We start from the raw sequence: 24,734 nt of genomic DNA, 5'->3' as shown, positions 1-24,734 counted from the left end.
TACTGTTTTCGTTGCCATTTGCTTTAATTCAGCTCTTCCCCTATAAGGTGTAAGTCTAGTACCTTCTGAGTGCTGCTTAAGTAGTTATACAGAGCCCGGGTACATACAGGGTAATTAAGCTGGAGCAGGGCTGTGAAATATAGGCTCAGTTAATTCTATAGTATCTGGGAGAGTCAGGAAGAGAAACGTGTCAGCGTGATACGACAGGGTGCAGGAGAGGCCAGAAAGTATTTAGAACTCACCCATCAATCTCTTCCTGTTGTCAGTGTAGTGTTTTCCCTTCTGCTGTCTCTGGCTGTAATATGACCACCGGGTACTTCAAACCCTTGTGATTAACTTCTTTCCTTTTCCCAGGCAGGCAAATCCAGCTTCTTCTTCTAGTCTCGTCCTCTGTTAATCCTCAAATTTAACTAGTCCAAAGCCTGTCTTCTTCTATTCACAACGTCAATCAGCTTTCACAAAAGTTCACTGTTGTATTTAATAGCCGCTGCAGATACATGCGCCCACACACGTATCTGTATTTATTGCAGTAAAGTTGTTTATCTTTTAGGTTAGGCTTTTAAGTCAGATCTTGTGATTACCGTCATTGGTCCGCTATATATTCCCTGCAGCTGTCTCTCTCCCTTCCTTATTAGTGGCTGGCAGTCACGCCTTCTGGTCGGCCATTAATCAGCCGACCTCTTTGCACGAACTCTGAGGGAGCCTCTTGCTTCGTGGGAGGAGATCGCCTTTCACCCTCCACTGCACAGAGGTTTCCCCTCTCCAAAGGTCCTCGCACCTCGAAGGGACCTTGCCTATTACGGCCACGCTCGTGGAAAGGACCGGGCGAACCGAACAGAGAGTCTGTCAGCAGCCCGTTCCAGCGTGACGCCAGACCGGAAGTCCTGTTATAAATACCCGGTACTTTGATTTTAATGCCTAGTTCATTAGTGACTATTACAGCTGCACTGTACATTAACTTGTTCGTTTCCAAGATGGATCCCGATTCAATTGTTGGAACACTGCATTAACCATTTTCATGATAGGGGCCAAAATTTTCTTAGGCACAGTTTTTAGTGATGGTAAACGTTGCCTTTCATCATTAAGCAGAAAATGCTCCATGATCTTATCCTTCAATTCTTTTTGTTTTTGAGTTAGTTCATCAGTTGGTTCAGTGATAACTGGATCTAGTGGTGGTGGCGTTATTTCCTCCCCGAGAGCTTCTTCTGGGAGTTCTACTATAATGTCCTTTAGTTGTGTCGTGAATATCAGTTATTTCCGCTTATGATATTGTTTTTTTGGTTTTGCAATTTGCCTGAATCTCCTCATGTTCAACTTCACTAAACACTTTAGCAGACCGTGACGATCCCAGTAGTCCCAGTAGTTTCGGAGACTCCGGAGACAACTTTATAGACACCGAGAAGGCAGAGCTTTACTTGGAGAACAGCAGCAGCGTTCCTTGGCCATTCTAGTGCCTGGTTCATCTTTTCGCTTCGCCTGCCTCTGACGGTGAGATTGGGGGAAACTCCCTGGGGTGGTTTTACCCCCAGAAGAAGACCCTTGGGCTGGGCTACTATTGAGACTGGGGGTGGACAGATGATGGCGGCACTGGGCGTCCTCATTGAACCCCCGCAGCATTTTTTAACTAACATTACCCAGCTGGCTGGGCTTCCGGTTTCTTCCCCAAACGGACAAACAAACCGCCATTACTTTAGAGGACGTGGATTGGGGTTGGGTGCCTGTAGAGGCTGCCCAAATTATGGGATTGACTGTGACTGCCATCATCACAACTCTCACAGACGCCCTCCCCTCCTCCCTGCTTTGCCCCGTGGCTTAGCCTTCGTTTTCAACATCATTATTGTCCTGGTTCTAACATCATTCTTGCTGACTGTGAAGCCATCTGTGGAGAACTATTTGGCCTCCCCCGGAACTCGCAACTTTAATAGAACTTTTGCGCATTTTTATAACTTTTTTCTCTCTTTCCCCTTCTTAACAAATCCCCTTTTCTTCCCTTTCCCCTCTTTTCTTCTTTCTCTAATTTTTAAACAGGTATGCTGAGTATATGGGATTGTATGTGAGTGTGTGTGTGACCCACTTTTATTGTTGTTACTGCTGTATTTGTGTTTTTTAATAATTATGTGGGGGCTGGTTGTGTGAGTGTCTGAGCATGTCTGATTCGGAGGACCTGCTGGGGAATGCGGGGGGGACCGGGTGGTTGGGGGGACCATGGCCACGGGAGTGGGTCGGAGCATTGCGGTCATGACAGGGAGGGGCAGATATGGCGGGGACTTTAGGGCTAGCCATTACCGGGGAAGGAGGGTTCGCTACATTACAGAGATCCCTCCTTCCGGCCCTATGAGTCCCACTCCAAGACCAGATGGCGCGAGTAGCCAGGACCCGGGTCTCAGGCTGCTGCTGCTAAATGCCAGGTCTGTTATTCAGAAGGCTCCTCTCGTCCGGGACTTAATTGTTGACGAGAGGGCAGACCTGGCATGTATTACTGAAACCTGGCTGGGCACAGAAGGAGGAGTCCCCCTTGTAGAGAGGTGCCCAGAGGGTTTTCAGGTGCTTCATCAGCCGAGAGCCCAGGGAAGGGGTGGCGGTGTGGCTATTGTTATCCGGGAGTCTTTGTTACCCTCGTAGGGTCCTGCTCCGGAGCTTGTCGGGTGTGAGTCCCTGCTGCTAAAGTTGGACCTCAAGGGTCAAGTGGGGTTTGCTGCTAACGTACCTGCCTCCCAACTGCGTTGCAACATCCCTCCCCTCGCTCCTTGAGTCAGTAGCCAAGCTGGCAGTTGAGTTCCCCAGGCTTATTGATTCTGGGGGACTTTAACTTGCCATCAGCTCGGTGAACGCTCTGACGGGGCGCAAGTAGTTCATGGCTTCCATGACAGCCATGGGCTTGAACCAGGTAATTCGGGGCCCAACCCATACAGCGGGTCCAATGCTCGACCTCGTATTCCTCTCGGAGCAGTGTATGTGTGATCTTGGTCTGAGGGGTAATGAGATCATACCCCTGTCGTGGTCAGACCACTGCCTACTGAGGCTTGACTTCCGGAGGCCAAACCCCCACCGTAGGGAGGAGGAACCGACCAGGTGGTTCCGCCCCAGGCGACTTAGGACCCTTTGAGGTTCCAGACGTAGCTTGGGGTAATTCCTGACGCTCTCCGCCACAGTTCGGCAGAGGCTCTGGTTGCCGCCTGGCATTCGGCGGCATCGGAGTCTCTTGACCGGATTGCGCCACTACGGCCCCTCCGGGTCAGTGGATCCCGGAGACCTCCTTGGTTCACCGAGGAACTCCGGGAGAAGAAGCGCCGGAGGAGACGCCTAGAGCACCTGGTGGAGGTCTGATAAGTCCGAGGCGAACCGAGCACTCCTGACCACCTGCACCAAGGATTACATCCGGGCACTGGAGAGTTGCCAAAAGAACGCATATCTCCGCCTTGGTTGCGTCCCGCCGAGTCACGCCCAGCCGCCCTGTTAGGATCACCCGCTCCCCTCCTTAATAAGAGGGATGTGGGAGACACCTTGCAGGGTAGGGCTGAGGACTATGCCCAATTCTTGGCGGACAAAGTTGCTCGGTTTCGGTCGGACTTGGACTCCACCGCAGTAGATTCAGCCGAGACACAGGGGGATTACTTGGCAAACCATCTCTGGGTTGAGTTCCAGGATGTTGCCTCTGGGGATGTGGACAAGGCCATTCGAGCTGTAAGCGCCTCCACCTGTATTCTGGACCCGTGTCCCTCCTGGCTGGTTGCCAACAGCAGGGAGGTGACACATGGCTGGATCCAGGCGGTTGTGACCGCCTCCCTTCGGGAGGGGCACTTCCCCGCCGTACTTAAAACGGCGGTGGTGAGACCCCTCCTGAAGAAACCATCCTTGGATCCAGCCATTTTAAACAACTATCGTCCTGTCCTCCAACCTTCCCTTTATCGGGAAGGTTGTTGAGAAGGTGGTGGCCTTCCAGCTTCAACGGGCCTTGGAGGAAGCTAGTTATCTTGACCCCTTCCAGTCCGGCTTCAGACCTGGTTACAGCACAGAAACCGCTTTGGTCGCATTGACCGGATGATCTCTGGAGGGCCAGAGATGGAGGCCATGCGTCCATCCTGGTTCTCCTTGACCTCTCAGCGGCTTTCGATACCATCGACCATGGTATCCTTCTGCGACGACTGCAGGAGGTGGGGGTGGGAGGCACTGTTTTGCAGTGGTTCTCCTCTTACCTCTCGGACAGGTCGCAGTCGGTGGTTGGTCGGGGGGCAGAGATCGTCCCTGAGGCCCCTAACATATGGGGTGCCACAGGGTTCGGCTCTTATCCCCCCTACTATTTAACATATACATGAAACCACTGGGCGAGATCATTCGGAGGCACGGGATAAAATACCACCAATACGCGGACGATACACAATTGTATCTGTCCGCCCCGTGCCAACTCAATGAAGCGGTGGACGTGATGAGCCGGGGTCTTGAGGCCGTTAAGAGCTGGATGAGCGCTAACAAACTGTACTCAAACCTGGACAGACCGAGTGGCTGTTGTGCTTTCCTCCCAATAATTGGTCGACATCCCAACACTCAGGCTGGGGGGTCAAATTTTATACCCCTCAGATAGGGTCCGTACTTAGGAGTCCTCCTGGATCCACAGCTGACTCTCGACCATCAGTGTCGGCTGTGACCAGGGGGGCATTTGCCCAGGTTCGCCTGGTCCGCCAGTTACGGCCCTACCTGAACCGGGAGACTCTCGCACAGTCACTCGAGCCCTTGTGATCTTTAGGCTGGAATACTGCAATGGGCTCTACATGGGGTTGCCCTTGAAGAGCACCCGGCGACTGCAGTTAGTCCAGAATGCGGCCGCGCGAGTGATAGTGGGCGCACCACGGTTCGCCCACATTACACCCATCCTCCGCGAGCTGCACTGGCTACCTGTTAGTCTCCGGATGCGCTTCAGGGTACTGATGACCACCTTAAAGCACTCCATGGTAGTGGATTCTGGATACTTGAGAGACCGCCTTCTGCCGATTACCTCCCTCCGACCGATCAGATCACACAGGCTGGGCCTCCTCCGGATTCCATCCGCCAGTCAATGCCGACTGGCGACTACACGGAGGAGAGCCTTTTCTGTTTGTAGCTCCGACCACTGTGGAACGATCTCCCCGTTGAGATTCGTACCCTCACCACCATCCAGACCTTCTGCACAGCCCTCAAGACCTGGCTCTCCAGCAGGCCTGGGGATAGGTTTTTAAATTACCCCGCCCCGAAGTTGATTGTTGAATGTATGTTGTGGTTACTATTTTATTATTGGTCACTTATTGTTTGTCTTGTTATTGCACACCCTTCCCTTTGTGATTGTAAGCCGCCCTGAGTCCCCTCAGGGAGAAGGGCGGCCTATAAGTCTTATTAAAATCTATTAAAATCTATTTAAAAAATCTATTATTCCGTATAATAAATCGCCTTTGATCTGCTAGTCGTTGTTCACTAACATTTGAATCTGGATATTGTTGTTTCCATAATTCATACATTCGCTTTAAATAACCTCTTTTTTCTGGCTCTGAGTTGTAGTAACAGGCCATTATGGCACGGTTTTCATCTGCACTATATTTTTGTCGTTTTATTGGCTGGTCCACTTGTAGCCCACTTGTCGATGGATGTCCAGGGACCCCAACTATCCGCCGCGGCCCTTGTTAACCCGCGCGACGACCGATGCGGTATAAAAATTTTATTCGTTTCTTTCATCATATTGTATGGGTTGGCGGGTTTTTTATGGGGCCAGTTGCCAACCTGACCCCAACCCTCCTCCTTTCTCATCCGGGCTTGGGACTGGCAATGGCGGAGTTGTTGTTGTTGTTGTTCTTGTTGTTGTTATTATATTATTATACAATTGTATCACAGCGGCCAGTTGTTTCGCCGGATTTGGCATTGGTTACTAGTCAGGCCCCACCCAGGGGCCTAGGACGTTGTAACCTATTTCCGTAATATGCGTGCAGATCCAAGCAGTGCGGCTTTTTGCATTTGACTGATGGTAATTTTGTCAATTTTTAACTGTTTCAAATGTATTCCAGTGCTTTTGGAATAGCACCCAGCGTGCCGATTACCACTGGAATTACCACTGCTGGTTTGAGCCATAGTCGTTGAATTTCGATTTTAAGTCCTGGTATTTTGCATTTTTTTTCAAATTCCTTCTCATCGACCCCGCTATCACCTGGTATTGCGATGTCTATGATTGTAACCTTTTTCTCAACCAGTGTGATGTCTGGTGCATTATGCGCCAGTATTTGTCCGTTTGTATGCAAAAATCCCAAAAGATCTTGACCGTCTAATTTTCGGTGACTTTTTCAGGCTGATGTCCCCACCAGTTTGTTGCTGTTTTAATATTATAATTTTTGCACAAATTCCAATGGGTCATTTCTGCTACTGAATTGTGAGGCAATTTATAATCAGTCTGCGCGATTTTTTTTACAGCAGCTGAGTATGTGATCAACAGTTTCATCAGCTTCTTTGCAAAGTCTGCATTTGGCATCATCAGAGGATTTTCAATTTTGGCCTTAATGGCATTTGTGCGGATAGCTTGTTCTTGCGCAGCCAGGATTAGTGACTCTGTTTCTTTCTTAATGTACCTGTTGTTAACCATAACCAAGTTTTTTCACTGTCCACTTTTTTATTTTTTCCAGAAATTGGCCATGCAATGCTTTGTTCTGCCAACTCTCCATTCTTGATTTTATCACATCATTTCTGTATTCTTGTTTCATCTGTTGGACCTTCAGTAGATTTTTGTTCTTTACTTCGATTAATAGATATTCTTGACTTTCTTTTAAATAATCAGCCAGTGCATGTTTTTCTTCTTCAACTGTTTGCTTCACTTGTAATAATCCTCCACCACCTGATTTCGGGGCAGGTACAGTCTATCAGTATCACCACGTGGATGCAAACTGTAGTGCATTGTTATTAGTTTCCTGGTTTTTTCCGTCCAAAATGTCCAAATCAGCTAGGCAGGAAACCCTATACCGTTTCAGACAAATGGCTATCCAACATCTTCTTAAAGACTTCCAGTGTTGGGGCATTCACAACTTCTGTTCCACTGATTAATTTCTCCTCAGTTCTAAGTTGCTTCTCTCCGTGATAAGTTTCCATCCATTGCTTCTTGTTCTGCCCTCGGGTGCCTTGGAGAATAGTTTGACTCCCTCTTCTTTGGGGCAACTCCTGAGATATTGGAAGACTGCTATCCTGTCTCCCTAGTCCTTCTTTTCATTAAACTAGACATACCCAGTTCCTGCAACTGTTCTTCATATGTTTTAGCCTCCAGTCCCCTCATCCTCTTTCTTGCTCTTCTCTGCACTTTTTCTAGAGTCTCCGCATCTTTTCTACATCGTGGCGACCAAAACTGGATGCAGATATTCCAAGTGTGGCCTTACCAAGGCCTTATAAAGTGGTATTAACCCTTCACGTGATCTTGATTCTATCCCTTTGTTTATGCAGCCTAGAACTGTGTTGGCTTTTTTGGCAGCTGCTGCACATGGCTGGCTCCTATTTAAATGGTTGTCCACTAGGACTCCAAGATCCCTTTCACAGTTACTACTGTTGAGCAAGGTACCACCTATACTGTACCTATGTATTTCATTTTTCTTGCCTAAATGTAGAACCTGACTCTTTTTACCACTGAATTTCATTTTATTAGATAGTGCCCAATGTTCAAGTTTTTCAAGATCCTTCTGTATCTTGAGCCTGTCTTCTGGAGTGTTAGCTATTCCTGCCAGCTTGGTGTCATCTGCCAATTTGATGAGTTACCCATTTATCCCCACATCCAAATCATTGATGAAGATGTTGAAGAATACTGGACCCAAAACAGAGCCTTGGGGTCCCCCACTGCATACTTCCCTCCATGTAGATGCACTTCCATTGAGGGCTACACGTTGAGTGCGGTTGGTCAGCCAGTTACGAATCCATCTGGTGGTGATGCTGTGTAACCCACATTCTTCTACTTTATCTAGTAGTAGGTTATGGTCTACCTTATCAAATGCCTTACTGAAGTCCAAGTAAATTATATCGACGGCATTCCTCTGGTCCACTAATTTTGTCACATTATCAAAGAATGCAATAAGAATAGTCTGCCATGATCTGTTTTTGACAAACCCATGTTGGCTTTTGGCTATTACTTTGTTTGCTTCTAGGTGTTCAGCTAATTCATTGCTTGATTATCTTTTCCAGAATCTTTCCTGGTATTGAGGTCAGGCTGATAGGTCTGTAGTTTCCTGGATCTGTTTTTTCCCCCCTTTTTTGAAGATGGGAACCACATCAGCTCTTTTCCAGTCCTCTGGCAGTTCCCTGGTGCTCCAGGATCTCTGAAAGATATAGTTCAGTGGTTCTGAGATCTCGTCTGCCAGTTCCTTCAGAACCCTGGGGTGTAATACATCCGGTCCTGGTGATTTGAACTCATCTAGGGTAGACAGGTGCTCACTTATCATTTTCTTCCCAATTTCAATTTGTGTTCCTAATCTGATTTTTGTGGCGCTGTTTTGATAGGTTGGACTGTTTTATCCCTTTGTGTAAAGACAGATGCAAAAAATGAGTTAAATAGTTCTGCTTTCTCCCTGTTGCTTGTCACCTTCTTGCCACTTTCTCCCAGCAATGGAGCAATGGATCAATTGTTTCCTTAACTTTTTTTTCTTGTTTTTAACATGTTGCAAGATAAATATTCTTCATCTTTCATTCTATTTACACTTATTTCTAATTTCTAGTTCATTAATCGTCTTTCGCTATTTGTTTTCTAATCTTTGCATCTACTATCTAGCCAATTATACCATACATCCCAAATTAAGTAGTATTCTGTTTTTCCTTTGTCTTTGATTTCCATTGTTAACCTATCCATCTCAGAGCAGTCTAATATTTTCTTTATTACCATTTCCTCAGAGGGCAAATTTCCATTTTTCCAGTTTTGAGCATATATTATTCTAGCCGCCGTTATTACATGTAACATTAAATATTGGAATTTTTTCCCTTATATTTCCCTGATAATATGCCTATATTATTCATATGAACTATGAATAATAGTTTTAACTCTATTTGCTGTTTTACCATTTCCTCTAACCATTTTTTAATCCTTATCTAATATTTTTTTGCTGAGGGACGGGTCCACCACATGTGATAGTATGTTCCCTGTATCTGTTTGCATTTCCAGCGTTCTGGTGATCTGTTGGGAAACATTTCTGCTAGTCTTGCTGGTGGTAGATGCCATCTACAAAACATTTTATATACGTTTTCTCTATATACTGCCGACATTGTCAATGTATAATCCCCTCCCTCCCACAATTCCTCTGTGGGGAAGTTTTCTTGATTGTGTAGCTTAGTTATCAGACGTGACCTCCAGAAGGTCAAAAATGTCCAGATGATGGATGGACAAGGAGAACACCTTGGCTTTTCTGACCTACCCCCTAGAGAAACTTCAAAATTCAAATTTAATAAATTTATATGCCGCCCAATCTCGAAGGACTCCCGGCGGCTTACAGAAATACATCTCTGAAAGGATAAAAATTAAAAAATAGAGAAAAGAAAAGCAGATTAAAAAAACACTTCATGCACTCAATTTAGGCGGGGCTGGACCTCATCCAGGCCTGCCAGAATAGCCAGATTTTAGTAGCCTTTCGGAAGGCCAAGAGAGTGGGAAGGGTCCGGATCTCTGGGGGTAGATCGTTCCATAGGGTCGGAGCAGCTACAGAGAAGGCCCTCCCCCAAGGAGCCGCCAGACGATGTTGTCTGGTTGACGGCACCCGGAGAAGGCCCATCCTGTGTGATTTTATCGGCTGTTGGGAGATATGTGGCAGAAGACGGTCTCACAGATATCCGGGTCCTAGGCCATGTAGGGCTTTAAAGGTAATAACCAGCACCTTGAAGCGCGTTCGGAGACCGATAGGAAGCCAGTGCAGCTCGCGGAGGATAGGTGTAACATGGGTGTATCTTGGTATACCCAATATCACTTGCGCGGCTGCATTCTGGACCAATTGTAGTCAATTGTAGAGACACTCCTGTTGCCAATTTAACCGTTTTGGTCTTTCCAGATCCTTAAGCACATATTCCAGCGAGAAATGAAGGACCCCAAGTTCCAGCATCTTTCACGCAAGTTCACCGAGTGGCGCTATGGTCCCATCCAAATGTCCCTCTACGATTTGACCTCCATCGACAGCGAAGATGAGAACTCAGTGCTGGAGATCCTGGCCTACAACAGCAACATTCCAGTGAGTGGATCCAGTCAAGGATGGTCCTTCTCAGATCTTCTCTGCCTTGTGATTCCTTCATTCAGCATCTCCTCCTCCTTCTCCTCCTCCTCCTCCTCCTCCTCTTCCTCTTTCTTTTCCTCCTCCTCTTTCTTTTCTTCCTCCTTTTTCTTCTCCTTCTCTTCCTTCTGCTCTTCCTTCTCTTTCTCAAGTGAGAAGACTAACAAAGATGTTTAGGGGAATGGAGGCTAAAACATATGAGGAACGGTTTCAGGAACTGTGTATGTCTAGTTTTATTAAAAGAAGGACTAGGGGAGACATGATGGGAGTCTTCCAATATCTCAGGGGTTGCCACAAAGAAGAGGGAGTCAAGCTATTCTACAAGGCACATGAGGGCAGGACAAGAAGCAAAGGGTGGAAACTAATCAAGGAGAGAAGCCACCTAGAACTGAGGAGAAATTTCCTGACAGTTAGAACAATGAATCAGTGGAACAGAAGTTGCCTCCAGAAGTTGTGAATTCTCCAACACTGGAAGTTTTTAAGAAAATGTTGAACAACCATTTGTCTGAAGTGGTATAGGGATTCCTGCCTAAGCAGGGGGTTGGACTAGAAGACCTCTAGGGTCCCTTCCAACTCTTCTCTTCTCTTCTACTCTACTCTACTCCACTCCATTCTATTCTGTCCAATTTTGCTTAACCCAAAGTTCCTGCATTTTCTCATAAGCGTAAACCGAAATAAACAGGTGTATTTCTAACTCTTGTGGTTACAGCAAAGCTGTTAACATTTCCTGCCTTTCCTTCTTATAATTCTAAGCCCTTTTACATTTCTTAGTACTGGTCCCTTCAAATGTATGAGGCCCGCAAAAACAACATTTAGCTGGTCCAAATCAGCAGAATACCACCTCTTCTCCAGAAGTTGTGAATGTTCCAACACTGGAATTGTTTAAGAAGATGTTTGGATAACTATTTGTCTGAAGAGGTGTAGGGTTTCCTGCCTTGGCAGGGGGTTGGACTAGAAGACCTCCAGGGTCCCTTCCAACTCTGTTATTCTATTCTATTCTTTCTCTTCCTCCTCTTTTTCCCCCTCTTCCTCCTTCCATCTTCTCTCTCTCCTTCTCCTCCTTCTTCTCCTCTTCCTTCTTCTCCTCTTCCTTCTGCTCCTCTTTCTCTTCCTCCTCCTCCTTTTTCTCCTCCTCCTCCTCCTCCTCCTCCTCCTCCTCCTTCTCCTCCTCCTCCTCCTCCTCCCTGCTCTTCTTTCACCTTTTTCTCCTCCTCCTCTTCTTTTTCTCCTGCTTCAATGCTGTGGGTGTGGAGGGAGAATTCAATTCAATTCAATTCAATTTATTAGATTTATAGGCCGCCCAATCCCGGAGGACTCCGGGAGGCTTACAAAGAACAAGAAAAGAAAAACAAAATAAAAATAAAAAATTTAAAAATTCCCCAACACGCATACGTTCTGATCGGGGCTGGATCCTACATAATAAGGTCAACAGCCCCAGGCCTGCTGGAACAGCCAGGTTTTAACAGCTTTTCTGAAGGCCATGAGGGTGGGTGAGGCCCGGACCTCTGGGGATAGCTGATTCCACAGGGTCGGAGCAGCCACAGAGAAGGCTCTCCTCCGAGGCCCCGCCAGCCGACACTGTCCGGCTGACGGCATCCTAAGGAGGCCCACCCTGTGGGATCTTATCAGCCGTTGGGAGGTATGTGGCAGTAGGCTGTCTCGCAAATACGCTGGTCCTGAGCCATGTAGGGCTTTAAAGGTAATGACCAACACCTTGAATTGCGTTCGGAGACCAATTGGCAGCCAGTGCAGCTCGCGGAGGACAGGTGTAATATGGGTGTATCTCGGTACACCCAATATCGCTCGCGTGGCTGCATTCTGGACTAGCTGTATTCTCCAAACGCTTTTCAGGGGTAGCCCCATATAGAGTGAATTGCAATAATCCAGAATTCCCCTTTTTTCCCTGCCTTTTTCTTCCATGGGCCCTGTTTGCTCTGTGATTTTACCTCGTGATTCTCCTGTTTGCCTGACTATCTACTTTGCTACCTACGTAGATGTAAATGTATATTTTGTTGATATAAAAGGACAAGTTCTGGTCAGCATCTCTGACTTCACTTCATTGGACACCAGCAGCTGCACAATTCCCTGACGTGATCTCTCCGTCCACAGAATCGGCACAAAATGGTGGCCCTGGAACCCCTGAACATGCTGTTTCGTTACAAGTGGGAATCCTTCGTTAGAAAAAGGTTTTTCTTCAGCTTATTCCTCTATGGGACTTTCATGACGATCTTCACAGTCACTGCTTATCACCACCCGCCAAAGCATGAGGTAAATAATGGATGGTTTTGTATAAAGAACAGGACAGAGTTGGACGGGGCCCTTGGAGGTCTTCTACTAAGCACCATACCACAAATGTTGTTCCTAATTCCTCTTCGTGAAACCTCCAGCAAATGAGGAGCACCCACCACTTCTGAGGGGCAATCATTCCAGCCGTTAATTTTCGGGTTTAAGCTCTGGAATTCACTCCTTAATTCAAGGTTGCCCCTCTCCCTTGATTAGTTCCATCACATTGTTTCTTGTCCTGCCTTTCAGGCCGCTAGTGGCTGGGTTTCAAAATTTTTTGAACCTACTCTGTGGTGTGGCCTCCCTTTGTGGGGCGAGTGGCTTGACAGCCATGTGAACTGGTGGGCAGTGGCTTGTGGCATGTGTTTTCTTTCTTTATTCTTTCTTTCTTTTCTTTCTCTCTTTCTTTCTTTCTTATTCTTTCTTTTTCTTTCTCTCTCTCTCTCTCTCACTCTATCTCTCTTTCCATTCCGTTTTGGTCCCTCTTCCCTCTTTTTCATCTCTCTCTCACTCTTTTTCTTTCTTTTCTTTCATTTATTTATTTTCTTCTTCTTTCTTTCTTCTCTCCCTCTCTGTGTCAGTCTCTCTCTCTCTCTCTCTCTCTCTCTCTCTCTCTCTGTCTTTGCAACTTTGCAACTTAAATAAGATGTGTATGCCACCACTCCCTAGGGACTCTGTGTGTGTGTGTGTTTGGTGGTGTGTGTGTGTGTGTGTGTAGCAGTGGTGAGTTTCAAATTTTTTCGAACCTACTCTGTGGGTGTGGCCTCCTTTGTGGGAGTGGCTTGCCGGCCCTGTGTTTTCTCTCTCTCTCTCTCTCTCTCTCTCTCTCCTTCCTTTTGTGTCTCTGTCCCTTTTTCCTTTTTTCTTCATCGCTCTCTCACTTTTTCTTTCTTTTTCTTTTTCTTTTTTTCTTTTTTCTTTCTTTCTTTCTCTTTCTCTTTCTCTCTGTGTGAGTCTGTGTGTGGTGTGTGTGTGTGTGTGTGTGTGTGAGTGGTGGGTTTCAAAAATTTTTGGAACCTCTTCTGTAGGTGTGGCCTGCTTTCCGGGTCCACTGGTGGAACCTCTTCTAACCGGTTCGGTAGATTTGACGAACCGGTTCTACCGAACTGGTGTGAACCAGTAGGATCCCACCTCTGCTTCAGGGGCTTTGGAGCAGGGGTAAAAATGCTCTGTGTAGCATTTAAGGTCCCGAGGCTGAAGATGAAAGAAAGTAATCCACCCACGGATAGCTGAACCAGCAGATGTTTATTGAGCAAAGCAGTTCATGGATAGCAGAATCAACAGCAGAATCAACAGCAAAATTATTAATCATGACACATCCTTCTTACAGTGTTTGCAGCTCCTTCTTCGTTCTGCGTGTTATATCATTATTGGTTAACAAGTCTCCAAGGCACAATAATTGGTTAGTCATTACATCATTGGTGTTCGTGAGAATGTGCATGTTCTACAAACTGAATGAATCAAGGGTTATTCATTCAAGCAGTAAAATGTTACAGGTTCATTATTTTTGTATCACTCCGTGTCCTTGTTCATGCCTGGGAAACACATTGCAAGCAAAGAATAGCTGACAGGCAAATATTTCTGCAGATTGCTGCAGTTTGTACTTACACGTGTAACCTCAGTTCTAAGGACCATCCTACAGCTCTGAAGTCTGCTACCGGTTTGCTTCACGCGCGGATGCGCTAAGAAGCCTGTCCTGAGTCTGCAAAAGTACCGTATTTTTCAGAGTAGAAGATGCACCATGTTAGATCGGGTAAAGGAGGCACAAAAGGCTAGTAAACAAACAGCTCTTTATCGCAGGTCGAAGTAAACATGCTGCTGGGGAACTGGTCGGACAGCATCCCCTTTCAAAGGGATCTGTCAGACCTCCCAGCCAATCAGATTATTCCCTCTGCTCCCGCTGGAACAGAGGACCTTGGTGGAAACCTCTTGCTGCCTGACAGCACGGGGGAGTATCTAACACACCAAGGTTTTGAAGAGGCAAATTAAATAAAAAAAGGTTTTGACACTTTGCAAACTTCCCCAAAACGGCACATTTTTCGTGCAAACGGGCCTGTTTGCCCCCCCCAAAAAAGGCATGAATAGCCCTTTAGGGAGCTTGCAGCGTGCTTCCCCCAAAAAACGAGCACAAACAGTCCATTTTTTTAGAAAACAGGCCTGTTTTTTGTCAAAAAATTGCATGGATAGCCTTTAGGAGGCTTATAGAGTACTCCTGGGGGCTGGGGGGGGGTGGAGATTGAGCAAAAAAGGGCCCGTTTTCACTCATTTCTGCCTTCCCCGTAGCCCCAAGGAGCTCTCTGAAAGTCTTCTACAGGGCCATTTGGTGAGGGTGGTGGTGGTGGTTCGGGAGGCTAAAATTCTGTATTTTCTGCTTTCTAGCGAATATAATCACGCGGCATAGCTGACTGTCACAACGCTGATCATCGGAGCTTTTAAAATGTTTAAATCATTTTTAACTACCTATTGAACCAGTAGTAAAAAAAAAATGCTTTAAACAGTAAAAAAAAAGTTCAGCAATCAGCAGTGAGACAATTGGCTGTGTCGCCTGATCTCTAGTGAATATAAATCATGCAGCAGAGTTGATTGTCACAAAAACTGACTCCTTATTCTGGTTGGGGAATTCTGGGAGTTGAGGTCTCCCCCTTAAAGCATGCTGGCTGGGGGATTCTGGGAGTGAAGTCCACCCTTCTTAAATCATGGCTGGCTGGGGATTCGGGGGGCGGAAGTCCACCCTCTTAAAGCAGACTGGCTGGGGAATTCGGGCGGAAGTCTTCCCCTCTTAAAGCATGCGGCTGGGGGATTCTGGGGACAGTGGAAGCCCACCCCGCTTAGGAGCCTGCCTCTCTTCCTCTCTTTTACAGCCTTTTTTGCAACAACGATGAATTCCCGAAGTATTAAGACTTCTTGGAGTTGTGGTCATTTTAATTGGTGGCATTTATCTCTTCATTAATCAGGTAGGATGTCTAATGGCCCGCGTCAGTGGGCATGACAAGGTGGTCATGTGACTGGGTGGGTGTGGCCAAATCGATGTCCATTCATGTCGAGGGGTGCCTTGCCAGCCTCTACTCGTCACTCCTCCCCTGCCCGCCTGGGCTCCTTGGGGCCCCAACAGGAAGCCGTTGCTGGAGCTAAGCAGCCCCCAGGAGAAAGAGTTGGCACAACAGCTCAGTTCAAACTGGATCTGACCGAAGAAGGAGGCTCAGCAGAAGCACCTCACTGAGGACTAGGGGCATGGGCTTTCCAAGCAGAGGGAAGACCTGCTGGGAGTGCAAGGCCAGGTGCGGCGCCTGGAGGCTCAGCAGGCTGAGATGTCAGCCAATTCCCGGCCATGATGCAGCCCCACTGGAACGAGGCCTTCCAGCTCTTCCCACCCGCCCTTCCAGCCTTCTCCCAAAGCCCCCCCCAGGAGGCTGAAGCAGAACCCCAAGTCGGAATTTCTGCCCCCCCTCTGACCCCACAAAAAGACCCAAAAGGGGGGAGACATCTCTGCAGCAACACAAACAGTTCATTCCACGTATCCGTCCCAGGGGCCGCAGTTTGAGGACCCCCTGATTTAGTGCAATATAAAAAATGCAAATCATTTTTCTGGGGACGACCAGAATTTTCTCGTGGTTTTTGTTTACGGCTCCTCTGACCACACATGCATTTTTTTACTACAGGCAGTCCTCGATTTACAACAGTCCACTTAGCAATTGTTCAAAGTTGCAACAGCTCTGAACAACGTGACTTATTTTCACAGCGACAGCCATTGCAGCGTCCCCTGGGTCATGTGATCCAAATTCACTCGCTTGGCAAGCGACTCATGTTTACGACGGTTGCAGAGTCCCCGGGGGGTGGTGGTGGTCAGGTAATCCCCTTTTTGCGACCTTCTGACAAGCAAAGTCAACGGGGGAAAGCCAGATTCGCTTAACAACCAGTGGACTAACTTACGAACTGCAGGGGTTCGATTAACAACCGAGGCAAGAAATGCTGTAAAAATGGGGCAAAACTCACTTAAGAAAATGTCTCGCTTAAACATCAGAAATTTGGGACTCAGTGGTGATCGTAAGTCAAGACTACTGATTGGCCCCATTTTCCCACCCAAGCCAACGAAGCCACCCCCTCCTCAATCTCCTTCGGCTCCAGTTCCCACCTCGTCTTCCTTTGCAGATTCAAGAGCTCCCCCAGGGGGAGAGCCTTCTCTGTGGGAGCCCTTCCCTCTGGAATGAGCTGCCCCCGGAGCTTCGTATAATCCCCGACCTCCGGTCCTTCCGACGCGCCCTAAAAAGTTGGCTTTCCAGCAAGCCAGCCTGGCCTGAACAAAACAAATCAAAGTATTGATTATTGTTAATTTTAATTTGAATTCTTTTTTAAAAATGTGTCATTGTAATTTTAACTGGATTTGGGGATATCCTATTTAATTTATTTTTAACTTTTGTAGTATGTGTTTCTTTTAATGTTGTACGCCGCCCTGAGTCCTTGGGAGAAGGGCGGCATATAAATCGAATAAACCTCAACCGGCGGGAGCACAGTGTTCTGATTTTGATTCTTCTCTATTCCCCTTTAGGGTCTTCACTTCTGGAGGAGACCATTGTCTCTGAAAGGTTTACTAAAGGACAGCTGGTTCAGCATATTCCTGTACGTGGGTACATGCTGCTATTTTTTACGGAGGGCTCCAATCCATCAATCTATCCATCAGAATGGAGCTCGGAAGCCATGGTGAAATTCATTTTTTTTTTACTACTGGTTCTGTGGGCGTGGCCTGGTGGTGGGGTCCTGTGAACTGAGTGGGTGTGCCAACTCGATGTCACTCATGGTCATCGCCCACTCGTTATTATGCCACCGCCACCACCAAGCCACGCCACTGAACCCGGTAGGAAAAAAATGTGTGTAGCAGCAGAGCTACCGCTCCCTTTATGGTTTCCCCCCTCCCCACTCCTCCCGGGGACTACCTTGAAAGGGACAGGACTGCAGCAGCTCTGCTGTGATGGAGGGGGAAACATTCGGGATTGGGTGGGTGGATTTTTTGCCACTGGTTTAGAGAACGGATGCCAATCGTCCCTGCCAGTTTGGCTGAACCGGGCCGAACCTGGAGGATTTCACCTCTGGCTGTGTTGTAGAAAAGACGGAACACGCAAGCCAGCTCTTCAGAGAAGGAAAGTTTATTGCGCAGGTTCAGAATGAATGGCCTGAACAATGAGTGAAAGTCAGGAAATTCTTTTTACAGTTTGAAGGAACGAACAATATGTGTCTACCAAACAGATTAACAGCCAAGCCAGCAAATAGGCTAAGATAGATGCTTCGCTTCAGCATATTTCATGTGCAGACTTCCTTCTAACCATGTCTAACCACACTATATCCTAAAAGCAAGCTTGGCAATTTCTATATGAACAGTTAAAGCTAATATCATGAAACCCTAATTTGGTTCAGGCTTGAGGCCTACCTTGGTTCCAGCCTGCCACTTTAGAGAGCCGAGGTGGCGCAGTGGTTACAGTGCAGTACTGCAGGCCACTTCAGCTGACTGCTAGCTGCAGTTCGGCGGTTTCAAATCTCACTGCTCAGGGTTGACTCAGCCTTCCATCCTTCCGAGGTGGGTAAATGAGGACCCGATTGTTGGTTGGGGGCGATATGCTGACTCTGTAAACCACTTAGAGAGGGCTGGAAAGCCCTATGAAGCGGGATATAAGTCTAACTGCTAGTGCTATTGCTATTGCTATTGCTATTGCTATTAGTTGGAAGAGCCTTGTAGGTCTCTAGTCCAAACCCTTGCTCAAGCAGGAGACCCTAGCCTAAACCATTTCAGATAGGAGGCTGTCGACACTTTCCTCTTCCTCCACTGGTGGAGCCACCTATATAGAGCTAGAAGGGTTAGGGCGGAAAATGGGCATACCAGAGGTTCGCGAAGTCTGGAGCCCAGGGGAGGCCATTTTTGCCCTTCCCGAGGCTTGAAAAAAAGTCTCTGGAGCCTGGGGAGGACGAAAAATGGGCCCATGGAAGTTCCGAATTCCAGAAATGGGCCCATTTCCGTCCTCCGAGCCCGGGGGAAGCAGATTTTCGTCCCCTCGTGAGCTCGAAAAAGCTTCCAGAGCCTGGGAGGGCAAAAAAGTCCCCCCCTCCACCATGGTGCAGGAGACTGAGTAGGTCACAGCCCCCCTGGCCACGCCCACCCAGCAACCGGGAAGCGAATACTTTGCTGGAACTTTTGAAGCTCACCCCTGGCCCTAAACTGCATCTTTTCCACTGTCAATTACACACACACACACACACACACACACACACCAGAGGTGGGTTCCTACCGGTTCGCACCTGTTCGGTAGAACCGGTTCGTGAAATCTACTGAACCGGTTAAAAGAGGTTCCACCAGTGGACCTGGAAAGCAGGCCACCCCTACAGAAGAGGTTCCAAAAACTGACACACACACACACGCACACACACCAAATCGGGGGTGTGTGGTGGTTTGCTACCGGTTCGCACCGGTCCAGGCGAACCGATTGTGGAAATTGCGACTGGGTCGCTGAACTGGTACAGACGGCAGGCTGGCCATACCCCCAAACCGGTTCCACGGTCTCTGCGGCATGTTTTTTTTTAATGTTCTGCACACCGCCGGACCTATTAACAGGCACAACTGCAAATTGTGCACGCACCAAACTGGCCCGGCATAAACCCACCCCTGCCCCCAAATCATCACTGCTTCTCCTCTTACCTCCTCTCTCTGTCCATTCCAGTTTGGGGCAGGCATTCGATATCTTGGCCTCGTGCGGGATGTTCCTTTGCAAAGATGGAGAGCTATATAGTACCCATGGTCTTCCGCTTTGCTTTTGGGGCTGGTTGAAACATGATCTACTACATCCGCGGGTTCAAGCACATGGGAATCTACATCGTGATGATCCAGACGTAGGTCACGTAAGCGGGTCGTTTCCGTTTGCAAATTCAGATAGTCCGTGTGAGATTAAAAAAACAAAAACAAAACAACAATTATTAAAATCCTCACCACACAGAGACAAGTCTGGTTCACAGTTCAAAAAGGTTTGTTTACAGAAAAAATAAAAGTGTTTGCAAAGGCGGCCTCCAAGTCCGTGACCCGAAAAATGCGCGCTAGTCAAATGCATGCCGACAAAACCGCGACGTCAAAATCGCGATTAGGGTTTAGGGTTAGGGTTAGGGTTTAGGGTTGGGTGGATGGTATACGGTTGTTTTCGGCGTTCCTAGTTGTTGATTGTTGATTGTTGATGGCGCAAACGATTTTGATGTCACAGTTTTTGTCGGCGCGCATTTGAGTAGCGCGAATTTGTCGGTGAACCCTCCAAGTCTCCTCCCAAGTGGATCGAGTAACAAGGAGAGCAAAGAAATAGCATTCAAACAACTACATTTTTATACACTCTACTCATAAGAAACTCTCCCCCTTCTGCTCATCATTTATGTCATTTTTGTCGTCACCCATACTGTAAAGGGTCAACTTGACAACTTCTGAGAGGCCCTTATCTCTTACTTGTTTTTGTGGTTAAATGCAGCACTGCAGGCTACTTCAGAGACTGCAGTCTGCAGTTCGGCTGTTCAAATCTCACTAGCTCAGGTTGACTCAGCCTTCCATCCTTCCGAGGTGGGTAAATGAGGACCCGATTGTTGTTGGGGGCCGATATGCTGGACTCTGTAAACTGCTTAGAGAGGGCTGAAGCCCTATGAAGCGGTATATAAGTCTAAACTGCTGATTGCTATTGCTATTCACCTGATTTTGAATTCTATGGCCTCTTGTTTAAAACAACCAAGAATCGTATTAGCTTTTTTGGCAGCTGCCACACACGGCTGGCTCATGTTTAAGGGATCGTCCACTAGGAATCCAAAGTGACTGTTTTGAGCCAGTTTTCACCTATTCTGTACTCACACCCTTTGGTTTTTTCCCGCCCAGGTGTAAAAGCCTTGCTTTCCTCCCCCGTGAAATTTTCATGATTTGGAGAGTGCCCACTGTTAGGCGCCGAGCTTGAAAAGTCAACAATCTACACATTGCTTTCTTGTTTTTCTTCCAGATCATCTTGGAGGATCTATTGCATTTCCTGTTGATTTATATGGTCCTCCTAGTGGGTTTTTACAACAGGTGAGTATCATGACGAGGGGAGGCACAGGTGAGCATAGCCAAGTTAAATTAAGTCAAAGTAAGATAGGCTCCCAATTAGGAAGTAACCAAAGACCAAAGAGAGATTCAAACGAGAAATTTTCTTGCCTCCAGAAGCTGTGGGAGCTTCATCGCTGGAGGTTTTAAAGAAGAGACTAGACAGCCATTTGTCTGGAATTGTCTAGGCCCTAGAGGTCTTCTTCCTTGAGCAGGGGGTTTAACTAGAAGACCTCCAAGGCCTCTTTCAGGCCTATGATTCTATGAAAGTTCCTGCTCTTAGTGTCCTTGGTTAAAACAATGGTGAAGGAGGCTTGTTTTGAACTCCAAGCCCCAGCTCTGATGCTGGCCTGGGATTGTATTAGGAAAGATTTTCTGTGGCAGGTGTACCTTATGTCAGCGTTCCAAATATCATGCAGAATTAAATATCCAAGGCAGAGCTAATCCTTAAAGTTCCAATTTAATAAGACAGACATGTTGGCATCGTGCTATGAAATCCCAAATACTGGAAATGACATCAGAATCCCACCCAGTTAAAAATTCGTGATCTTGTCCCCACACCCACAATCCATCACACGGTCCAATCTTCTTCTTTCCACGCTGGCATCCACACCCAGCTGCTTCTGGTCAGGTGTGAAGTACGGAGACAAAAGACGACCTTGCTTCTCTAGAAAAGAATGAAAAACAATACATTCCACAATCCTACTCCTGTCTATTCCCCCCTCCATCACCTATACTAATGAAACAGCTTAAATGAAATAAGAATCGTGTGGCAGGGGCCAAAATTCTAAAAGGAATATAATTGCAGGCCTGCACACTTTAATTGGGGGATGAGGAGATTTCAGTTTTGAGAAGTACAGAAGGTCCATCAGGTGGAATCCAGGTGGAAATTTGAGATATGGGTGGCCATAGAAATGGAATGCAGGAACGAGGTGAATAGAATTTATGAATGAAGTGATGTGAATGAATGCATGCGTGAATGAGTGAAAGAGTGACTGAATGACTAAACTAGTGATGAGTGAGTGAATAAATGAGTTGACAATGAACGACTGGATAAAATGTCAGGGTTCCAAATAAGACCCCCAAGGAAAGAACTCCAAGACTTGAGTTTCCGCAAAGTTCCATTTATTCGAGATGTTATATTGGCCCATCTGGGAAAACCCGAATCTGAAAGCGTCCAGGTTTTCCCCACCTTCTTCAAGGCCTGACAGAATGAGTGAATGAATGAGTGAACGAGTGGATGAATGAGTGAATGAGCGAACAAAATGAATGAATGAATGAGTGAATGAAAGAGGATGAATGAGTGAGTGAATGAATGGGTGTATGAAAGAATGAGTTAATGAGTGGATGAATGAGTGTGAATGAGTGAACAAAACGAATGAAAGAAAGAAAGGATGAATGAATGAATGAGTGAATGAATGAATAAATAAATAAATTAGTTAATGAGTGAGTGAGTGAGTGAGTGAGTGAGTGAATGAATGAATGGGAAGATGAATGGGTGTGAAAGAGACTGAGCAAGCTAATGAGTGGATGAATGTGTGAATGAGTGAACAAAAGAATGGATGAAAGAGGATGAATGAGTGAATGAATGAATAATTAAATGAATGAATGAGTGAGTGAATGAAAGAGGATGAATGAGTGAATGAATGAATAACTAAATGATTTAAGGAGTGAATGAATGAATGAATGAATAATTAAATGAATGAATGAGTTAATGAGTGGATGAATGAGTGTGAATGAGTGAACAAAACGAATGAAAGAAAGAAAGGATGAATGAATGAATAAATAATAACTAAATAACTAAATGAATTAATTAGTGAATGAGTGAGTGAGTGAGTGAATGTGAATGGGAAGAAGATGGGTGTGAAAGAGACTGAGCAAGTTAATGAGTGGATGAATGAGTGTGAATGAGTGAACAAACGAATGGATGAAAAGGATGAATGAGTGATTGAATGAATAACTAAACGATTTAATGAGTGAATGAATGAATGAATGAATAATTAAATGAATGAATGAATGAATGAAAGAGGATGAATGAGTGAATGAATAACTAAATGATTTAATGAGTGAATGAATGAATAATTAAATGAATGAATGAGTGAATGAAAGAGGATGAATGAGCAAATGAATGAATAATTAAATGAATGAATGAGTGAATGAATGAAGAGGATGAATGAGTGAATGAATAACTAAGATTTAATGAGTGAATGAATGAATAATTAAAATGAATGAATGAATGACAGAGTAGAATGAGTGAATGAATGAATAACTAAATGATTTAATGAGTGAATGAATGAATGAATGAATGAATGATTAAATGAATGAATGAGCGAATAAAAGAGGATGAATGAGTGAATGAAAGGATGAATGAGTGAATGAATGAATAACTAAACGATTTAAGGAGTGAATGAATGAATGAATGAATGAATGAATAATATTAAATGAATGAATGACACGAGTATGAATGAGTGAATGAATGATAACTAAACGATTTAATGAGTGAATGAATGAATGAATGAATGAATGAGTGAATGAATAATTAAATGAATGAATGAATGACAGAGTATGAATGAGTGAATGAATAACTAAATGATTTAATGAGTGAATGAATGAATGAATGATGATGAATAATTAAATGAATGAATGAGTGAATGACAGAGGATGAATGAGTGAAGATGAATAACTAAATGATTTTAATGAGTGAATGAATGAATAATGATGAATGAGTGAATGACAGAGGATGAATGAGTGATGAATGAGTGAACAAATGAATGGAGGATGAATGGGTGAGCGAGTGAGTGAGTGGATGAATGAGTGTGGATAAGTGTGAATGACTGGACAAAATGAATAGATGGGTGGGTGAAGGAATCCCTGAATCAATGAGCGAAGACTCCAGGGGAAGGAAACACAAAGAATGAGCTCTCAAACCAGAGCCACCTGTCTGCCTTCCATACATCACCGAATGCGCACCTGGGTTTTCTTCTCCACACTCACCAACAGCTCTCAAGATGTCAAAACAGCCCTTTAGATATCCTGCACAGACTAAGTCCAGATTTGTTGGTATCTTGATGCAAAAAAAACAACCCTCGAACAAAAGAAAAAAAAAAAAAAAAAAAATAGGTCATGTGTGGAACCAACTATGCCTCCAAAGATCACCATCCACTTGGGTCTCCTCCTGTCCTTCCACTGAGAAGTTCCCCAAAAGTTTCCAGAGTATATTGACATTTCACAATGGCTCCTTCCAGCTCTCATCTTTCTCACTGGGAGCGCTTACGTCTTGGCGCACAACGCATCTGTCCCTCTCAGCCGGACCACTCTAAATACCAGGCATACATCTGGGCCGCTTCAGACGGCTCTGCTGCTCTTCAGGTTCACCATCGGCATGGGCGACCTGGAGTACAAGGAGAACTTGAAGCACAGCTATGTCGCGTGCTGTTGGTCCTCCTCTTTGTCGTCTTGACCTACATCCTCTTGCTCAACTGCTGATTGCCCTGATGAGCGAAAGGTCGCCAAATCTCTGAGCACAGCAAGAGCGTCTGGCAGCTGCAGGTAAGACCCCTCCCCCCTTCCATTGGGACGGTGGCCTTTCCAGAACCAGATCCAAAACCAGTAGAAGAGAAGAACCCTGAGCCCAGGGTTCAACTGTGTGTGGGGAGGTCCGCTTGGGCTCCTCTGACTGGGTGGCTTTCCTTGCAGACGTTTCATGACCCACTAGGTAACATCATCAGTGCTAGAAGAGCGTGGTGGGGTTTGCAGAGAGGTGGTGGTTGGTGTGGTGTGGTGGTGGTGGTGGTGGTGTGGAGGAGGAGAGTAGGAGGAGTAGGAGGAGGAGGAGAACTGTGGGTCCTTGGTGCTCTCTGAGCTGTGAGCTAGAAGAGACACCCCAAAGAAAAGGAGTCAAGCTATTCTCCAAGGCACCTAGTCAGAACAAGAAGCAATGGTGGAATAATCAAGAGAGAGCAACTTAGAACTGAGGAGAAACTTCCTGACAATTAACATTAATCATGGAACAGAAGTTTGCCTCCAGAAGTTGTGGAATGCCCCAACACTGGAAGCCTTTAAGAAGATGCTGGGTAGCCATTTGTCTGGACGGTATAGGTTTTCCTGCCTATGCAGGGGGTGGACTAGAA

General features: G+C 46.2%; 1 protein-coding gene across 1 annotated transcript in view; it reads left to right on the top strand.

The window, feature by feature from the left end:
- The window catches only part of LOC116507809 (transient receptor potential cation channel subfamily V member 2-like), a 42,814-nt gene extending 18,750 nt beyond the window's left edge, over nt 1-24,064 (top strand). Inside the window, exons 6-11 of the mRNA XM_032216142.1 lie at nt 10,020-10,196; nt 12,345-12,503; nt 14,319-14,487; nt 17,065-17,135; nt 20,522-20,589; nt 23,974-24,064. Coding sequence (XP_032072033.1) covers nt 10,020-10,196; nt 12,345-12,503; nt 14,319-14,487; nt 17,065-17,135; nt 20,522-20,589; nt 23,974-24,064 — 735 coding nt within the window. The remainder of the gene's footprint in view (nt 1-10,019; nt 10,197-12,344; nt 12,504-14,318; nt 14,488-17,064; nt 17,136-20,521; nt 20,590-23,973) is intronic.
- Nucleotides 24,065-24,734: the final 670 nt, after the last annotated feature.

This window comes from Thamnophis elegans, chromosome 4 (genome assembly GCF_009769535.1).
Source record: "Thamnophis elegans isolate rThaEle1 chromosome 4, rThaEle1.pri, whole genome shotgun sequence".
In the NCBI taxonomy this organism is placed as follows: domain Eukaryota; kingdom Metazoa; phylum Chordata; class Lepidosauria; order Squamata; family Colubridae; genus Thamnophis; species Thamnophis elegans.
Note: the sequence above shows the minus strand (reverse complement) of the source record. Positions and strands in the feature narration are given on the sequence as shown.